At 47.3% G+C, this 17,813-nt stretch overlaps 2 protein-coding genes and 1 non-coding gene across 8 annotated transcripts in view; 1 reads left to right on the top strand and 2 right to left on the bottom strand.

Moving 5' to 3' along the window:
• Positions 1 to 8,705, top strand: part of Pfkfb1 (6-phosphofructo-2-kinase/fructose-2,6-biphosphatase 1) — a 52,366-nt gene extending 43,661 nt beyond the window's left edge. Inside the window, exons 12-14 of the mRNA XM_005339791.5 lie at positions 2,099 to 2,161; positions 3,183 to 3,247; positions 3,568 to 8,705. Of these exons, the coding sequence (XP_005339848.1) occupies positions 2,099 to 2,161; positions 3,183 to 3,247; positions 3,568 to 3,627 (188 nt within the window). The 3' untranslated portion in view covers positions 3,628 to 8,705. The remainder of the gene's footprint in view (positions 1 to 2,098; positions 2,162 to 3,182; positions 3,248 to 3,567) is intronic.
• Tro (trophinin) lies at positions 5,233 to 16,543 on the bottom strand. 6 transcript variants are annotated; one of them, XM_021719776.3, is made up of 13 exons: positions 16,437 to 16,543; positions 14,998 to 15,085; positions 13,552 to 14,727; positions 12,813 to 12,917; positions 12,652 to 12,715; positions 12,177 to 12,256; positions 11,609 to 11,700; positions 10,474 to 10,553; positions 10,338 to 10,380; positions 9,881 to 9,943; positions 9,227 to 9,341; positions 5,634 to 8,509; positions 5,233 to 5,460 (listed from the first exon to the last, which is right to left on the bottom strand). In XM_021719776.3, exons 2-12 carry the CDS (start codon positions 15,040 to 15,042, stop codon positions 5,645 to 5,647), a joined length of 4,728 nt encoding a protein of 1,575 aa, XP_021575451.2. In that variant the 5' UTR covers positions 15,043 to 15,085; positions 16,437 to 16,543; the 3' UTR covers positions 5,233 to 5,460; positions 5,634 to 5,644. The 6 variants fall into 6 exon arrangements, with proteins under 6 accessions (XP_021575451.2, XP_021575452.2, XP_040137272.2 ...); XM_021719777.3 differs by having other exon boundaries at positions 16,350 to 16,491; XM_040281338.2 differs by having other exon boundaries at positions 13,552 to 14,681; positions 16,437 to 16,461.
• LOC120891198 (small nucleolar RNA SNORA11) lies at positions 9,551 to 9,679 on the bottom strand. Its single transcript, XR_005735575.1, has one exon. It is a non-coding gene; the product is annotated as a small nucleolar RNA SNORA11 (small nucleolar RNA).
• Positions 16,544 to 17,813: the final 1,270 nt, after the last annotated feature.

Below are 17,813 nucleotides of genomic sequence, written 5' to 3'. Positions count from 1 at the left end.
TGCTTTGCTAAAGGGATCATTTCATCAAGACAGTGGTTCTTCTTTCATTTTTTTCAAATGATAATTTATTTAAAAAAATCTAGACATGGCATCTACAGAATACCTACACACTAACAGTATACACTGAACTTCAAACTAAGGCAGGTGGCTGGGCAAGGAACTGTTGAATTACCTTCACATATAAAAGTCTATTTCTAATATAGATGCTGAAGCTTTGGCATTTCTAGGATATTTTGAGGGGGGTTGAGAGCAATGCAAAAGTGTATTTTATGTCTATAATATTCTCATCTTTTTTATGATGCTCATTTCAAAAGAAAGAACACTCCAGATAAGTCATTTCCTCCACCTGGTCTTAAACTTCCTCACTGGGAATAAGCTATGGGATGTGTGATAAGGGTCCTTGCACTGCTAGATTTCTGATATGTTCACATCAGGTAGACACTACATGATTTCCTTTTTCTAGATAAGGAAATAAAGGCCTAGAGAGGTGAGGTAGCTTGCCAAATGTCATAGGGTTACACAGTGGCAGAGATCAGAGTTGATCCAAGGTGTATGACAGAGGCCCTTCCCTTTCAAATGAGCACAGAGTATGTGAGGAACATTTGCACCTCCCTCTTTGTCTCTACTTCTACCCACCTTCACACATAGGCCATGCCAGCTGCTTGCATCTGCCCTAGAAGCCAGGTTGTACAGGACTGGGCAGATAGTCTTTCTCCTGTTATTCAGGTGAGTGATGGGACAAGACCCAGAGAGATGATATGGCAAGGAGTGCAGACCCACAGAACTATAGGGCTGTGACAGCTTCAGGTACACCCAATCCAATCCTGTCTTGTAATATGGGGACAACAAGGACCAGAGAGAGAAGTGGCTGGGTCAAGGTCACTAGTTGAGGTAGTAGCAGAGCTGAGTCATAGACCTTAGTCAAGTTGCCTTCCCTTCTCTGAGTCTTATTTCCTCATGTAGACAATGAGAGTGAACAGGACCACAGAGCATTGGTGAGGGTGCAGTGAGATCATGCACAACAGCCCTTGGCCCCGGGGCTGCTTCTGCTTATGAAGACAAAAATGATAAGGAGAAGCAGGATGAATGCCTAGGACAATTCCTAATGTCTCAGGAGTTTGGGAAGGACGTAGCTGGCCTTGAAAGCCTAGAATAGGCCTAAGGGATGGAAAGCCACGACCATGTTCCAGCTAAATGAAAGGAGGTAGGGAACTGTCTGTATTGCATCCTGGGGTTTGGGGAGGGTGGGTATCAGGAAAAAGTGCCACACAAGTGGGTATGTTGCCCCCAGGATGCTGTGAGCCCCTCTTCTGACAGCAGCTACAGACTGCAGGGGCAGAGCAAGCTCTTGTACTCAAAGGGTCCTGGTTTTGACTTCTTACACTGCCATATTCTGGCTGTGTGACCTCAGACTAGCACCTTTCCTCTAGAAGCCCCAGTGTCCTAATCCATGGGCTGGGCCTAATCACTCCCTCCTCTCAGGACTACCTGATTAATGGAAATATAGGCCTAGAAAGGAAATTGTACATAAATATCCAAAACAACTTTCTGCATAATAGTAACTGGAAATGAGTGAATCAATATTTGTCCATGAACAAGTGTGATAATAGGAGAAGTCAGGCCTAGGCTGAGGAAAAGGCTGTGGGAGGGGTAAGTGCCATATGCACCTCTGCCACATTGGATGGTCACAGAAAATACTTGCCAATGGGAATTGTGAGCCTTTTTGGTGGGAGGTCTGTGGATAGTTGCCTGGGCTGGGCTGGAGTGAGGCCTGTCTTGATTTCCTATTGTCACTGAGCATGAGGAGGTGGCCATTTCTGCATGGCCTGCCCAACTCTCCTGTGGGACACATAGTATGCCTGTTTTTCAAAGGCTATCCTTCCTCTCTATTCCTAGGCTGGCCTAGCTGCTCCCTTTCTTCCTGTGTAGATTGCTCTGAGTACTGTCCTTTGCAGAATGTGAGGCGTGCACCCATGGTGAGCCCCACCTGAGGAAGGGGAAGTGAAAGGGGGAGCATTGAGAAAGACTGGTGGCCAGAGAGGTGGTGTCCTGCCCAGTACTATCTCTGAGGTCTGCTTCCTACTCCTCTCCTTTCCAGATGAGCTTCCCTATCTCAAGTGTCCTCTGCACACAGTGCTCAAACTCACACCTGTGGCTTATGGTGAGTGCCCCATCCTCATAAGCAAAGGTACATAGAGGCCATGAGCATGCCTCTATTGCCTACCATTTGCCCCGAAGAGTCCAGGGAGTGGGCCCCTGGTTGGTGGCTGGACATCCTGCTGGAGGCGGGACTGGTGGTAGGTCACATAATAGGGAAGAACCAGGATGGTTTCTAAATTCCAGGTCTGCCTCTAGTTTTCTGTCTCTGCCAAGCACTGAGCATAGAACACTGAACTGTAGAAGGCCAGAGGGGGTCCCCAAAAGGAACCAAAGTAAAGTTGACCAGTCTGGGTAGTTGATATTCTGTATTGGGACATTAGTTAGCTATGAAAGGTTCATGAGGAGGGAGAAGACAGAATCAAATCTGGTTGGGGGAGTGAGAAGGAACAATGCCCTACTGAAGCCTGCAGTAGAGATGTAGCCTACCCATAGGTATGGATCTAAAGGGACTTCTATAAGCATTGGGCCTCTTCTGCCAGCCCCAGGTCCCACTGATGCATGTTCCTCCTTCTTCAGGTTCCCTTGAACTCCTTGTGATCTCCATTCCTCTAGTGTTGCCATAGCCACATTGCCCTCAAAATAAACTTTTCTTGGGCCTAATTGCCCAAGGCAGTGGCCCAGGACTATTTCACCTCCACTGCACCTAGCATAACTTGGAGGATCCACAGAACTCCATCCTTCGTACATAGATTAGATCACTGTCTCACTGGCCAAAAGAGTTTGGGGAGGCCATACAGATCTGCTCTCTTCTCTTTCCCCATGTTAAAATGAGCATTGGAAGTCAAGAGAACTTAGGGAAAGAGCTGGGGTGATGCCCTATTGGCAGCCTCTTTCTTATGTGGCATCTTCCCAAAATATCACATATCTCATCTGAATTCTATTCCCTACCCAGCAGATACAATCTGTATACAATATGAAGCTGGGGTATGAGTGATAATGGGGGGTGGGGTAGGAATAAAACTTTAGGAAAGACTTGTGCTCACCTTGGGGGCTTACAGACACATGGGTTATTCTTTTCTGAGGCTGCAAAGTGGAGTCCATCTACCTGAATGTGGAGGCTGTGAACACACACCGAGAGAAGCCTGAGGTAGGTAGATTCCACACCCAAGCCCACTGTGGACACAGCACGTGGTGAAAGCACCCTCCCAGATCCTGGGTGTTTCACATCACCAGAAGGAAAAAATCCAGAAATGTAGGATATACAGCCAAGACCTAAGACACCTAGATAATCCCTGCCCAAAAGACTTTACACTGAGATTCACCCCCCAGGCCTTCCTAAGAAGAGGGTCAGGACTCAGAGCTGGTTGAAAGGGGAATCTGACAGTAAGGACAAGAGGCAGGGGAGGTCCTAGGGGCCCACACTGCTGTCTCCTTCTTTCTTATTAACCCTGGGCACTCTCTTCTCAGAATGTGGACATTTCCCGGGAACCTGAGGAAGCCCTGGACACTGTCCCTGCCCATTATTGAGATCTTTCTGAGATGTCAAACTGCTTCGGTCCTATCTTCCACCTTTAGGAACTGCTGTCCTTGCTATTCTCCTATTTTGAGAAGATTGTGGCTTTGGCCTCACTGGGAGAAGAAATCCTCAGCAGCTCCCAAACAGGTCTCAGTTCCTAGCTACTACCAAGGAGCAACCTAGCTCTGGATGAGGCTCTTTCTTAATTCCTATTCTCTGATCAATAAAGACTTCTCTTACTGCCTATAGGAGGATAGGAGAAGGTCATAGGGAGACTTCTCCCATTGTTTTCGAGATTCTGATCCTGACCCAGTTCTGGTGTTGTGGATGTGGAATGGGTGAGGAGTTCCTGAGAGTTTGGGGTAGTACCTGCAAAGATGGGAGAAGATAGGTCCCTGTGAGTGCTGGTGGAGCTTATTCCTTGGTGGTTGATGTAAATGGGGGCAGGATACCTTTATCCCTATTTTCAGAGAAGAACCTGGCACTTGGGCAAGTGATCATCTTCTCTAACTCTTGTTGCCATCCTGAGTGTTTTCTGTCAATGTGAATGAATGACCATCACACAGGCCTCACACTCTGATCCCCTCAACTCCAGTGATCAACACCCTATCATCCCATGGATCTTGGCATCATCTCCTCGGTCTGACCTTGAATTCAAGCATCCCACTCTCATTCATGAGTCTTCACAACTCTGTCATTCATAGGGTCCCTAATAGCACACCTCCACACAGTAGGCATACATGTGGTATTTCTTAATGGGCAGTATTTGTACATCAAAAGTATAGTCCTTTGACTTCCCCATTATCTCCCAACCCATCAATCTTCTGCCTCAGTTTTCTTCCATCCCTAACCAGCTTGGGTCCTATGGTCTGCCTCTTAAGTTACTGTCTATACATCAACTATGAGACAAACACCAAGTGACCCAGTGGTAAAAAGTCTTCAAAAGACTTTATTCACACATTTGCTGCCTTTGTTCTCTTGTTCTTTCATCATAACCACCCAATGAGATCCAAACCCTAAATAATTCATACCTCCATTTTTGTTGAGACCTACTACAGGTTGTAGATCACTACTTAAAATGATGATGATCTATATTCATCTGCTTCCATACGCCTAAATCCTGTTCAATAGTCATGTTCTATTTTCTGGTACCTTATCCCACCCCACCCTCTTGGACTACTTCTGTAAATTCTTGACTCTTCCATCTACCTTCTGGCCCTCTCTATTGGTTTTGGTGTCATAGTCTTTACAATATGCTTAAGACTTTCCTAATCCAAGAAAACTGTCCCTTGTTCCCATGTTTACCCCTAGTTGCCCCGCCCCCTTCTGTCCCTCCATTCTTACACAGATAATTCAAAATGAATCTGTACTTACACTCTAGAACTCTTTATCTTTGCATTCTGCTTTTGGCTTCCCCCCCTTTGTATTTTTTTTCAAGCTATTATCCTCGGGTTTGCCATGCTTTCCTAGGCTTCCCCCCCACTTAAGAAATACCTGCCTTTTAGCCTGAAGCTGGACCCCACATTCCCAAAAGAGCTATGCTGATCTCTAGCTTTTCTACAAACCCAAAGTGTCACTCACAATTACCTAAGCAAATTAAAAGAAAAAAACTCCAATTCATTTTGCAAATTTAATAACTCTAATACCAAAATATGACAGCACACAGAAAGCAAACAAGAAAGCAAGAACAGCGAACAGATTTTTTTCAAAGCATGTCACCCTCAGCTGATTGGTAGTAGCTGCTTAGGATTGCTGTGTGGACAAAGATTCCAAGGCTGTACCTTGGCTCCATGGGAAAGACTGCTGCAATTTATTAGTGGTGTCTGTAAACATGGGGAATAAACCTGAAAACGAAACACCAAAAACATTTTAGGACCAAATATACTGTTTTCTCATACTTCCTTCATTGCCTTCATCTTCCCACTCAGCCCCCCTCCCTCATGGTTTCTTCTAAATATAATATCCCAAATATTATACCCAACCCCATGGACTCTGGCTATGGAAATATGGCATTCACCTGAAACTTCATTAGCCGTAGGAGAAGCCACAGGCACCAAGGCTATTAGGTCCACCACCAAAGCCAGAACCGGTGCTCGGTCCACCGCCGAATCCAGCACTGCTGCTTGGTCCACCACCGAAGCCAGCACTGCTGCTTGGTCCACCGAAGCCTGTACTGGTGCCCAGTCCACCACCGAAGCCAGCTCCGGTGCTCGGTCCGCCAAAGCCAGCTCCAGTGCTCAGTCCACCACCAAAGCCACTAGTGCTTGGCCCACTGCAGAAGCCAGCACCAGTGCTCGGTCCACTATTGAAGCCAACAATAGAAGTGGGTCCACTATTGAAGCTGGTGCCGGTGCTGGGTTCGCCAGTAAAGCCAGTGCTGGTGTTGGAACCACTGCCAAAGCCAATGATGGTACTCAGTCCTCTGTCAAAGCTGGCATTAGGCCCACCGCCAAAGCCATCGCTGGTGCTGAGGCCACCACTAAAACCCACACCAGTGCCAAGTGTGCCGCCAAAACCAGCATTGGTACCCAGTGCACTACCAAAGCCATCACTGGTGACTAGTTCGCCACCAAAGCCAGTGCTGGTACCCAGTCCGCCACTGAAGCCAGCACTGGTACCTAATCCACCACCAAAGCCAGTGCCGGTGCCTAGTCCACCATCAAAGTCAGTGCCAGTGCCTAGTCCGCCACCGAAGCCAGTGCTGGTGCTTAGTCCGCCACCAAAGTCAGCACTGGTACCTAGGCCACCATCGAAGCCGGAGCCACTGCCTAGGCCGCCACCGAAGCCAGTACTGGTGCCTAGGTTGCCACCGAAGCCAGCACTGGTGCTCAGTCCACCTCCAAATCCAGCACTGGTGCTTAACCCATTACCAAAGCTGAAACCGGCACTGGTGCTGAGTCCATCACTAAAACTGGCACTGGTGGCACCACTAAAGCAGGCACTGGTGCTAGGAGAGCCACCAAAGCATAGGTTGGTGTTAGATGCACTGCCAAAGCAGAGGCTGGTGCTGGGAGCTCCACCAAAACAGAGGCTGGTGCTGTGAGCACCACCAAAGCTGACGCTGGTGCTGGGAGCACTGCCAAAGCCAATGCTGTTGCTGTGAGTACTGCCAAAGTCAGTAGTGGTACTAAGTGCCCCACTGAAGCCAGCACTGGTGCTGAATGCACCACCAAAGCCAGGGTTGGTGCTTGGTGCACCACTGAAGCCAGCACTAGTACTGACAGCACCATCAAAGCCAGCACTGGTACTCATGGCATTGCCAAAGCCGGCACTGCTGCTGAGTGCACCTCCAAAGCCGGCACTGGTGCTGATGACACTGCCAAAGCCGGCACTGCTATTGAGTGTACTGCCAAAGCCAGTATTGGTGCTGATGGCACCACCAAAGCCAGCACTGGTGCCAATGGCACTGCTGAAGCTGGCATTGCTGTTGAGTGCACCACCGAAGCTGGAGCTGGTGCTGATGGCACTGCCAAAGCCAGCACTGCTGTTAAGTGCACTGCCAAAGTTGGCACTGGTGCTGATGGCATCACCAAAGCCGGCACTGGTGCTGATGGCACCGCCAAAGCCAGCACTGCTATTAAGTGCACCACCAAAGCTGGCACTGGTACTAGGAGAGCCACCAAAGCAGACACTGGTGCTTAGTGTACCTCCAAAGTCAGGACTGGTGATAGAAGAGCCACCAAAGGAGACACTGGTGCTTAGTGTACCACCAAAACCAGTGCTGGTGCTAGGAGAGCCACCGAAACAGATACTAGTACTGAGTGTGCCACCAAAGCTGGAACCAGAACTTGGAGAGCCACCAAAACATACACTGGTGCTAAGTGTGCCTCCAAAGCCAGTGCTGGTGCTAAGTGCGCCAGTGAAGACAGTGCTTGTGGTGGGTGTACTGCCAAAGCTGGTGCTAGTGCTAAGTGCACTGCTAAAGCCAGCTGTGGTGCTGCTGAGCGTGCCTCCAAAGCCAGAGCTGGCTCCACCACTGAAACTGGCACTTGTACAAGGTGCACCACCAAAACTGATGCTGGCTCCACCACTGTAACTAGTGCCGGTGCCAGGTGCACCACCAAAGCTAATGCTGGCTCCCCCACTAAAGCTGGTGCCGATGCTGGGTGCACCACCAAAGCTAATGCAGGCTCCTCCACTAAAGCTGGTGCTTGTGCTGGGTGCACCACCAAAACTAATGCTGGCTGTGCTGCTGAAACTAGTGCTAGTGCTGGGTGCACCACCAAAGCTAATGCTGGCTCCTCCACTGAAACTAGTAATAGTGTTAGGTGTGCCACCAAAGCTAATGCTGGCTGTGCTGCAGAAGCTGGCACTGGTACTGGGTGCACCACCAAAGCTAATGCTGGCTCCACCGCTGAAACTAGTGTTAGTGCTGGGTGCACCACCAAAGCTAATGCTGGCTGCACTGCTGAAACTGGCACTGGTACTGGATGTGCCACCAAAGCTAATGCTGGCTGCATTGCTGAAGCTAGCACTGGTGCTAGGTGCACCTCCGAAGGTAATACCAGCTCCACCACCAAAGCCATCACTGGGGCCGGGTGCACCATTAAAGCTAACACTAGCACCATCACTGAAACCACCCCTGGTGCTAGTTCCTCGGTTGAAGTTGACATTGGTGGTGGCATCTGCATTTTCTTGGGCTCTCGCCTCAATTTCAAATGAAAATCTGCTCCAGGCCTGAGCATCATCACCTAATTCTTCCCTTGTTAGGCAGTCGATATCCATGTCATCCCAATTCCAAGGCCCAGCCACAGCTTCCTCTCCAATCCCCATTTGGGCTCTTGCCTCAGCCCTGGCCTCAGCCTCAGCCACAGCCACAGCTGCAGCTTGGACTTCCATCTCCACTGCCTCCCGATACTGAGCAGCCCAGTCTTTGGGGTCTTTCTTCTGCACCTTAAATGGAAATAATAATTATTATAAAGAAAAGAACCTTTGTAATGATATGTGAAGCACCTACTAAGAACTTTGGATAAAATTAAGAGCATTAATTTTTTAAAATTCTTATTAAGGCTCTGTCATGGGTCAGTCCTGGGATCTAATTTCAGCTCTGATAACTTAGGAACAATAAAATTATGGACAAGTTATTTAACTTTATTGAACCCAAGTGTCTTCATTCATAATATGGGAAATGACAGTATGCCCAGTGTGACTGTTTGGGGAGATAGGGCTGTTATAGAGGTAATTTATAGTTAGTTAATACGGTCTTAAGGGTGGGGCCCTCATCCAATAGGATTAGTGTCCTTGTAAGAAGGGTCACTGCAAGAAGGCAGCTTTCTCTAAGCCAGGAAGAGAGCCCTCACCAGAAACCAACTGTGCAGGACCTTGATCTGGGATTCTCAGCCTCCATAACTGTGAGAAAACAAATTTCTGTTTTTAAACCACTCAGTTTATGATATTTTGTTATAGAAGCCTGAACTAATTAATACAAAGCATAGGAATGAATAAAACAATGTAAACTATATTTCTAGCAACATTCTGGGATATTAATGAGGCTTCATATGTTTACATATAAACTGCAGGTTGTTCTTTACCTGTCTATTACTACACACAGGCTTTGTCAGCCAGAGACATGCCATTCCCTTAACATTCCAAATCAGGCAGCTATGTTACCTTGCATGCAAACTTGAGGACTTTCATCTTGCTAGTCTCATGGTAAGAGCGCAGGCCCCAGAAGAACTCATACTCAGGTGGTCTGCTGTTGGGGACCCTCTTATACTCCAGGTACCTTGGAAAGGAAACACAGCTTACTTCTAGCCAAGCAAACCTGTTGTTTAATCACTAGGTCTCATATGACAATCTCTTCTACACAAATGCTAAATAGCCCCTACAGAGGTATTTCCAAGACTCTCCAGCCCAAGATTCATTCTCACACATAGTTCATGGTCTTGTCCTTCCAAGACCATTTCCCAATGACCCTGTGCAAAGGCACCTGGGGTATATAGGGCATGATGTCACAGGATGGCCAATGTATCCTGCCACCTGTGAGGAGTAAACCCAGATTGCTGTTGGGTGTGTTGTAAACAGAGAAGCCATTCTTCAGGCCCCCTGCTCTGAGCACACCCCATTGCAAGGGCATTGTATTGATCTGTTCCTAGTCCTGGATATGTCCCTCCATGGGAATTTTAGACAGGACTCATTTTTAGAACACAAGATGCTCATCCCTCTAAAGACAGCATCAAGAAGGCACTGACTAAGCACTTTCTGAACTAGACTAGCACCCCCAGAACACATCAGGGTCAAATAAAACCCCCAAACACCACTTACTTTTGCTTCACAAATTCGTCTGTGATGAGCTTCCTCACTTCCCCAAAAAGTGAATGTCTCACCCTGGCAATGGGAAAAATAACCCATGAACACAGACCAAAACTGCCCAGATTAGTGCAGAGGCATTTCCCAACTGGAAGGAAACCTCTCTAGCACATGGGGTAGTCTCAACGAAGAGAAGAAAGTAGTGAGCACATAGCCACTAGAAGAAGCAAGCAGCCGGAGGCCAGATGGCTCTTTCTCAGGGATCCCTGAAGGTTTATCTTACATCTCAGCTCAGAACAGATGGAGGACATAAAGGAGAAAGGGAGTAAAGAGTTCAGAATCATTTCCCCATCCACCCAGCCCAGCACCCCCCACCCGCGCCACCAGACCACCAGGCTGATGCAATCCTGGGACCGTCCTCTCTTGCCAAAGGACAACACGGACAGCAAGCGCTGAGAGAGCCCAATCATACCCAGGGCGTAGCCCCAACTTGCGCAGCACCTCCCAGATGACAGCTGCAAGGGGAGGCAAGAGGGGACAGGGACAGAAAATGAACACATGGAATTCAGAGCACAGCCACCCATTCAGCTGCATGCCCAGCCACTCACCCTCACTGGCCTTGTTGCCATTCATAAAAATGACACTCAGAATCACCATGAGGAGACCCAGCTTGGGTGTATCCTTGGTCCTAAAGGAATAATAGGACAGAGAAGGTTTATGTCCTAGAGCCACATACAAGACACACCAGCCAGCTCAAAAGTCTAGACTCTCCCAGATCCCTCAGATTTTGGAGAATTCTGTCCTGTCTGTGCTTACAACTCCATGTGACCCCAGGCAAGGCACTTAAGACCCATGAATCAAAGTCTCACATTTAGCAAAATTGGAAAATCATGTTCTACCTCCCACCCCAGGTTGCCATGAAAATGAAGGAATGCCTGTCAACTGGGCACAACACAGGCACCCAGTCAATATGAGTCCCTTCTCTCCCAGAGCCCTCATACCTGAGCAAATTCTAGGCAGAAACCCAGTGATGCCACTTCTCATGATCTTGGGAGGTGGAGCCATGATATGGTTTCTTTCATGTGAGTCTATAGTGATTCTGCAATTCTGATTTCAAGTCTAAGCCATGATTCTATTCGTGGTCATTCCTTGCCTGGACTGGTTACCTCCTAGGGGTAAGTCTAGCATTCTCAGTTAGATTGTGTACTCCTTGAGGACAGAGACAGCAGTTTTTTCTTTTCTAAATCCACAGAGCATGGAAGGAAGGAGTAAGCACTACACAAAGATATATATGCAGAAGTATATTCAACCTTTTCTTGTCCTTGGAGCATCATGATCCACCTACATTAGGAAGCCTTCCCATGAGAACCATTCTGCCAAGGCAAGGCCAAGCACTCAGTAGGAAGAAAACAGGCAACAACAGGCCTGGTTTCCTGGGAAGTTTCTATCTGGAGAGACAACTAGCCTGATAGCAGGAATGTCCAACCCAGCCTCCTACACCCTTCAGTCAATCATAATCATGTACTACTATTGTGTATGGGTCTCCAACCATGAACATGAGCTGGCACAGGGTCTTTTTAGGATCCATCTTTCCAATCCTCTAAGAGGATGTTGGAGGAGAGAGCAAGAAGAGGATGTTGGAGGAGAGAGCAAGAAGAGGATGTTGGAGGAGAGAGCAAGAAAGGGGTAGTGCCATGGATGAAAGTAGAAGCCCCCTCTGACCCCAGCCCTTTCCCAGCTTACGTTCCCAGTATGCCTGCAGAGGATTCCTGAGTGCTGATCAGAATATACAAGCTACTTTGCTTATCGATTTCCTTCAGATTGACTCGAAACATCTGTCAAACAAAATAATAGCTTGTGAGATCACAAATTTTAATTCAGTCACCAATGAGTTTCCCAGGCATTAGGCAGCTTCCCATATAACTGAAGGTTTTGTATATATGCACAATCAGTGAGGTAATGCATGTAAAGTACATAACTAAGTGCCCAGCACACTAAACATGCAATAAATGTACTACTGTCATCAACTTTCTCTTTGTGATTTGTGTGAATCTAAGGAGACACAGAGGTGAGCATCTGAAATATTCATCTAGCAGCAGACAGAAGCCAGGACTAATTTGAATGGCTTGGGTCTTCACTGTGCTTTTTACCACTGACTAGCAGTGCAACCCATAGCTGGTCTATGCTCCTCTTTGGACCCATCTGTACAGTGATAACCTCTGTGGTTCTCCCCAGAAGGAGACTGTGATTGTATACCTTTGTTCCATTCAAGGCTTCCTCAGTGCACCCATACCCCAGGCTGCCCATTCACCTTTTCCAGAGCGTAGCTTGCTCGTTCAATGATCTCTGGGAAATATTCATCATATTCTTGGATGACATCCTTCAGCATGTCTACAAGAAGGGAGAGGTAGGAAAACCTGGTCTGAGCATGGGCCATAGAGCTGCAGCCCTTTTTTAAAAAGAATGGGGTTTTTTGGCTGTTGATGGACCTTTATTTTTATTTTTACTTATATGTGGTGCTGAGAATCAAACCCAGTTCCTCACACATGCTAGGCAAGTGCTCTACCACTGAGACACAACCCAGCCCCAACTATAGCCCTTTTGTCAGCCCAGTGGGGTTAGTGCAATCAGAGCCTTGAACTAGGTTATTAAAAGATGCTAGCTCTGATGATGTAGGAGGAAAGCAATGGTAGAGATATTAGAGAATAAGCAAGTCATAAAGGTAAAGGATTAACCCCAGACTATGGGATGGGGTGGCTCAAAGAGGAGGATTGGTAGGACACTACCTGAGCGCTTTATGGGGATCTTTGTTTGATCCTTAACCAACAGGTATTTCACCAATTTATTTGCCTGAAAAAAGGGAAAGATAGTGAGATCTCAATATACTTGTAAGATGGCAGAAAAGAGGCAGAGGAAGAAAACAGAGGAGGCAGCATTGGATTCTTACCCTTTCTTGCAAAATGGCCACATCTCGTGGTGGCGTAGGCCTCCGGCCCCATGGGATCCGCCTATAATTACTGCCACTTCTCTCATCCCCATTTGGATGTTTGGACTTCATCACGAGAAAGAAGAAAGGTCCAGAGTTACCAGGTGAAATATATGGCTGTCTCTTCCAGCAAGTCCCCTTCAACTCCCCCCTACAGTGGGGCCTGACCCTGCCATTGGCTACCCAGAGTCCTGGGATTTTCTTCCACTATCTTCCAGGCAGAAATTTAATTGCTCTGTTCAGGCTAGAATAACCTAAGGGCCTGGGACAGCTCTACTTCCTTGGTATCACTAGACTCTGCTAGCTGTATTCCCTGGACAAGTAACTTCACTTCAGTGGGACTCAGTTTACTTATCTGTAAAACTAGAACTTACGGTCCCTGTATCCCTTTCAAGATATAAAGGCATGGCTTTTGTAAATGTATCCAAACCAAAGTTTGGAACATGGTGACCACTATGTAAATACAAGGTGAATTACATACAGGTTATATCTAAGTATATAGATATCTTACTTCCCCACCACTCTGTGAACTGCTAGTTGGTCACAAACTATATTCCATTTTTATCAGCATCTCCCATATCCTATATGAACACAGGGACTAGTAAAAAGACTCAGTAAATGTTTATAGAAGAAATGAGCAAACAAGGAAAACAGGAATGGAAAAGAATTACAAACTTAAGGATGCTGTCAGAGATCTCACCTTTCGGTTTCTCTTGCCCCGGGTCCTAGTTGTGGGCTCCAGACTCAACTGAGCCAAATAGTCATCTGCCAGGGCCTGGACAGCAGCAGCAACCTGAGTCTCAAGGGCGCTTATGCTGGTCTGAGAGGCAGCCATCTTCACCTGAGCCCCCTGGTCAGCAACTGGAGTCTGGCTTTCAGTTACCCGAGCCTTAGTGCCAGCCTTTCGAGCCCTAGACCCTCTCTTGACTCGAATAGTAGCTACTATGGTTTGGTTTGTAACCATCTGAGTGGTGGGTGGAGCCTCAGTGATCTCAGAGGCAGAATTTGGGCCTTTATTGACAATCTTCTTTCCTTTGGGCTTTTTGGGCCGGAGAACTGCTGCTGTGGCCTCAATCTGCCTGCTCACTGCCTCAGTAGAATTTGGAGACTCTAGATGTTCTGTGTCAGTATTTGGGGCCTTAGCAGTTGTCTTCTTGGCCTTGGGAGCTTTCTTGGTTCTGATAGAGGCTGCTGTAGCTTGGATATTGGCTGTCTCACTGGTAATTTGGCCTTGGGTAGTAGCTATGTGGATAGTAGTTGGAGCTGGTAAGATTTCAGTGGCACTAGCTATGGTCTTATTGGCAGCCTTCTTGGCCTTGGAAGCTTTCTTAGGCTTGGTAGAGACTATCAAGGCCAAGGAACTGGCTGACTCACTGGCAACTGGAACCTGGATTGTCTGTGAAATCACTGGTAGGTTTAGGGTCTGCAAGGGTGACTTGAGTTGGGTAGTAACACCCTCACTCCCAGTTGGGGACTGGGAGCCTTGAGCTACCTTGGCAGAAACTCTCTTTGTCTTGTTGGCTTTCTTAGGCTGAACAGTGACTGAAGAAGCCTGAATATTGGCTACCTCAGTAGTAGCTGAAGACTGGCTGATCTGAGTGAGCATGGGCAAGTTTAAAGCCTGTAAAGTTATTTTGGGCTTGTTGGTGGCAATCTCATTGGCAGTTGGGACTGGAGAGGCAGCAGGTGCAGACTTAGTAACAGCCTTAAGAGAAGTCTTCTTGGTCTTGCTTTTCTTAGGTCGGTTGGCAACAGGTGGGTCCTTGGTTGCCGCCAACAGGGTATGCATCAGCAAGACACTGTCCTCTTCTGTGGTCTCGGTCTCTACATCTGGAGGGAAGGGAAGCCCCAGGCTCCCAGAGGGAGGCAGAGGGCCCTACACACTTAGGATTATGATCCTTTGGGCTACCTGCCTCCCTATGCCCACCCCTTTCCAGAAAGCTTCTCTTTCTTCTGAATAGTGTTTGATTGAAGGGGGTGATACAATCAGGCAGGTTTTCCACTCCTCCCCCTCCCCTTCCACCATGCAAAGGAGAACTGAGACAGATTAGGCAGGCAATTATGCTAATACAGGGTGGGGAGGGGCTCACATGCAATTAACTCAGGACACGGCAGATAGCCTGATAAGAATGCAGAGAGGCCTCACCTGGAACACCGTTGTTCTATAACCATAGTCATTTCTTCTATCCATCTTTCTGGAAAGCCAAGTAAAAGCTGAGCCTGAGAGAAATAGGCTGAATTTGGGGAGAATGATAAGGAGGGAGAGAAGGAGAGGGAGAGGGAGATTCATCAGAGGTTTTGCCTCATTTGAAGGCAGGGAGGGTCTCACCTAACCTTGGACCCCAAACCGTTCAACTCCTGGGTTCTCAATACCTAGAAACCCAGGCGGTCTGGTTTCCGGCCACCAGCAGCGTTTTTATTTTTCCAAGATGGCAAGTCAGTTCTATGACAACGCCCCTGCACCTACGAACGCCCCCTACTGCAATTTGAGAGTGCGCATGCGCACCAAACAGAGCCCCCACCTTTGGCACACCGCTTTCTCAGACGAACCCGTTCGAGGCCCCCAGTGCGCATGCGCCTTGATGGACTGGACCGTCTCTAGCCCCTGCTCTCAGAGCAACAAAACACCTCGGTCCCACCCCTCACCCCCTCTTTCTAACTGCATCACATCCCAGTCCAACCCTTCCCCCAACATTGGCTCCTTCCCTCTGATCTGCAGTACTGCTACGCACCACCCCTTCCCCAACACCGCCCACCCCTCCTCTGCAGTACAGCCACGCACCACCCCTTTCGGATATGCCCCCTCCCTCTTTTCTGCAGTACTTCTCCGCACCTCCCCTCCCCTCCCCTTAATAAGCCCCCTCCCTCCATTCTGCGGCAAGTCTCTGCACCGCCCCTTCCCCAACACAGCTCCCCCCTCTTTCCACGTCTGCAAGTGCCCGGCCCCGCCCTTTCTGCAACATGGATACCCCACCAACAAATCCAACGGTATTAACCTGTGTGTTCCCTGTTCTCCAAAAACCCTACCAGGTTCCGTCTCTTCCCTTCTTCAAACCAGAACCAACCGGATTCTAGCCCTTCCTTTCTCCCTTCAGAGCCTGGTCCTTTCAGCCGCTTAATTACAAAAAAAAAAAAAAAAGGAAAAAATCCTGCCCCCTCCTTCCTCAGTAACGACCCCTTCTTTCGTTAGCCCAGACTGGGTCCTGCCCCCTTTCTCCAGCCTGAACGGGATCCCGCTGTCTATCTCTCATCTCCCTTCCGAACTGGATCCTCCACCCTTCTTTCTACCGCCTGAAATATTTCTCCATCTTTCCTTTTCTATGACCCCAAGCAGGTCTACATCCCACCTTTCTCCCGCGGAACCGAGTTCAGACCTTTCTAGTGCCCACAGGGTATTCCTCCTCCTCCCTTTTCCCATGAGAATCGGGTCCAGGTACCGCTAAACACAACCACTTCTATGCGGTTAGATCCCAAACCCTGAGTAGGATTCCTTCAAACCTTAAGGCTGTATGGAGTCAGGAGCCTTGAAGCCTCAGCCCAGAGGCCCCCAGGGGTTCTTCACTAAAGCTGGGCACCTCAGCTCACCTCGTCCTCTGGAGTCCAGAAAGCGTCTGCTCTCTCCAAGCCTCTCCTTAGGTCTGAGCCAGTCCCCCCGCCTCCCCGGCCGGAAGTGGTCCTGCCTCTTTCCGCCTCCGGAGGGGGTCTTGGTCCCTGCTGGTCTGCCCTCTCTCCCTCCCCCTCCCTACTTCTAACTTTCCATTCTCCTCAGTGTAGCTCCTCATTTCTGTTTACTGCCCGTTATTCAGCAATCACTGGCTCCTCTTCTCCATTTGATTTCCCTATTCTCCATTCTGTATCCCTGTTCCTGTTGGATTCTCCTGTTCCTTCTAGAGCTGCTACACCACCCCTTCCTACAGCCCCTTCTATCCCAACAAATTAGGATATTTAGAGTCTAAACATTAAAAGATAGGATGCTCCCTCATCATATATATTCAGAATAAAAAACAACAAATATAAGAAAGCCCACAAAAGATTTTTATTTGTCCTGCAATTACTATATTGTTGCTGTTAAAAAAAATCAACTTATTTGAAAACTATTGGGGCCATGTTCCTTCCTCACTGATACATCAAGCAAGTATTTAGATTTGTTTCTTATGACACAGTGCATTGGTACACTGTGCAGAAAAAAAATTCACTTATTTGCTTGATCTTATGTTAGACATCATAGACTTGAAGTCAAAACCATAAAATTAAACAAAACGGTCATTATATCATGATAAAGGCGTCAATTCATCAGTAGTGTATATATATATATATATATATATATCCAGCATTGAAGCATTTATACATATGAAGCAAATATCCATACAGCTGCTGGAGGGAGAGATACACTACAATAAAATAATAGTAGAGGACTTCAATACCCTACTATTGACAATGCACGGATCATCCAGACAGAAAATCAATAAGGAAACATTGTACTTGAACTACACTTCAGACTAAATGGACCTAACAAACATCTACAGAACATTCCATCCAACAGCTGCAGAACACACATTCTTCTCCAGTGCAAACAACATTCTCCAGGATAGATCATAATTCGGGCTACAAAACAAGTCCCAACAAATTTTAATTCATATCAAATAACTTACAACCACAATAACATAAACCTTGAATTCCAAAACAAGAGAAACTTCAAAAATTCATAAATACATGAAAATTAAATAATATGCTTCTGAACAACAAATGGGTCAAAGGAAATTACAAAGGAAATGTAAAATATCTTAACACAAACAAAAAGTGGATCATAATATATTTAAACTTATGGGATGCAGCAAAAGCAATTCTAAAAGAAAATATATAGTATTAAATGCCTTCATCTAAAAGAAGAATGATACCAAATACATAACCTAATAGTATGCCTCAAGGAACTACTGAAAGAACTAAGCCAAAATTAGTAGA

Source organism: Ictidomys tridecemlineatus, chromosome X (assembly GCF_052094955.1).
Source record: "Ictidomys tridecemlineatus isolate mIctTri1 chromosome X, mIctTri1.hap1, whole genome shotgun sequence".
Lineage (NCBI taxonomy): Eukaryota > Metazoa > Chordata > Mammalia > Rodentia > Sciuridae > Ictidomys > Ictidomys tridecemlineatus.
Note: the sequence above shows the minus strand (reverse complement) of the source record. Positions and strands in the feature narration are given on the sequence as shown.

Coding starts and splice junctions, on each gene's coding strand:
- Tro (XM_021719776.3), bottom strand. CDS start 15,042: ATGGATAGAAGAAATGACTATGGTTATAGAACAACGGTGTTCCAG. Junction 11,701..12,176: donor CAAGCTACGCTCTGGAAAAG/GTGAATGGGCAG, acceptor TTTGTTTGACAG/ATGTTTCGAGTCAATCTGAA. Junction 10,554..11,608: donor TCTGCAGGCATACTGGGAAC/GTAAGCTGGGAA, acceptor TTATTCCTTTAG/GACCAAGGATACACCCAAGC.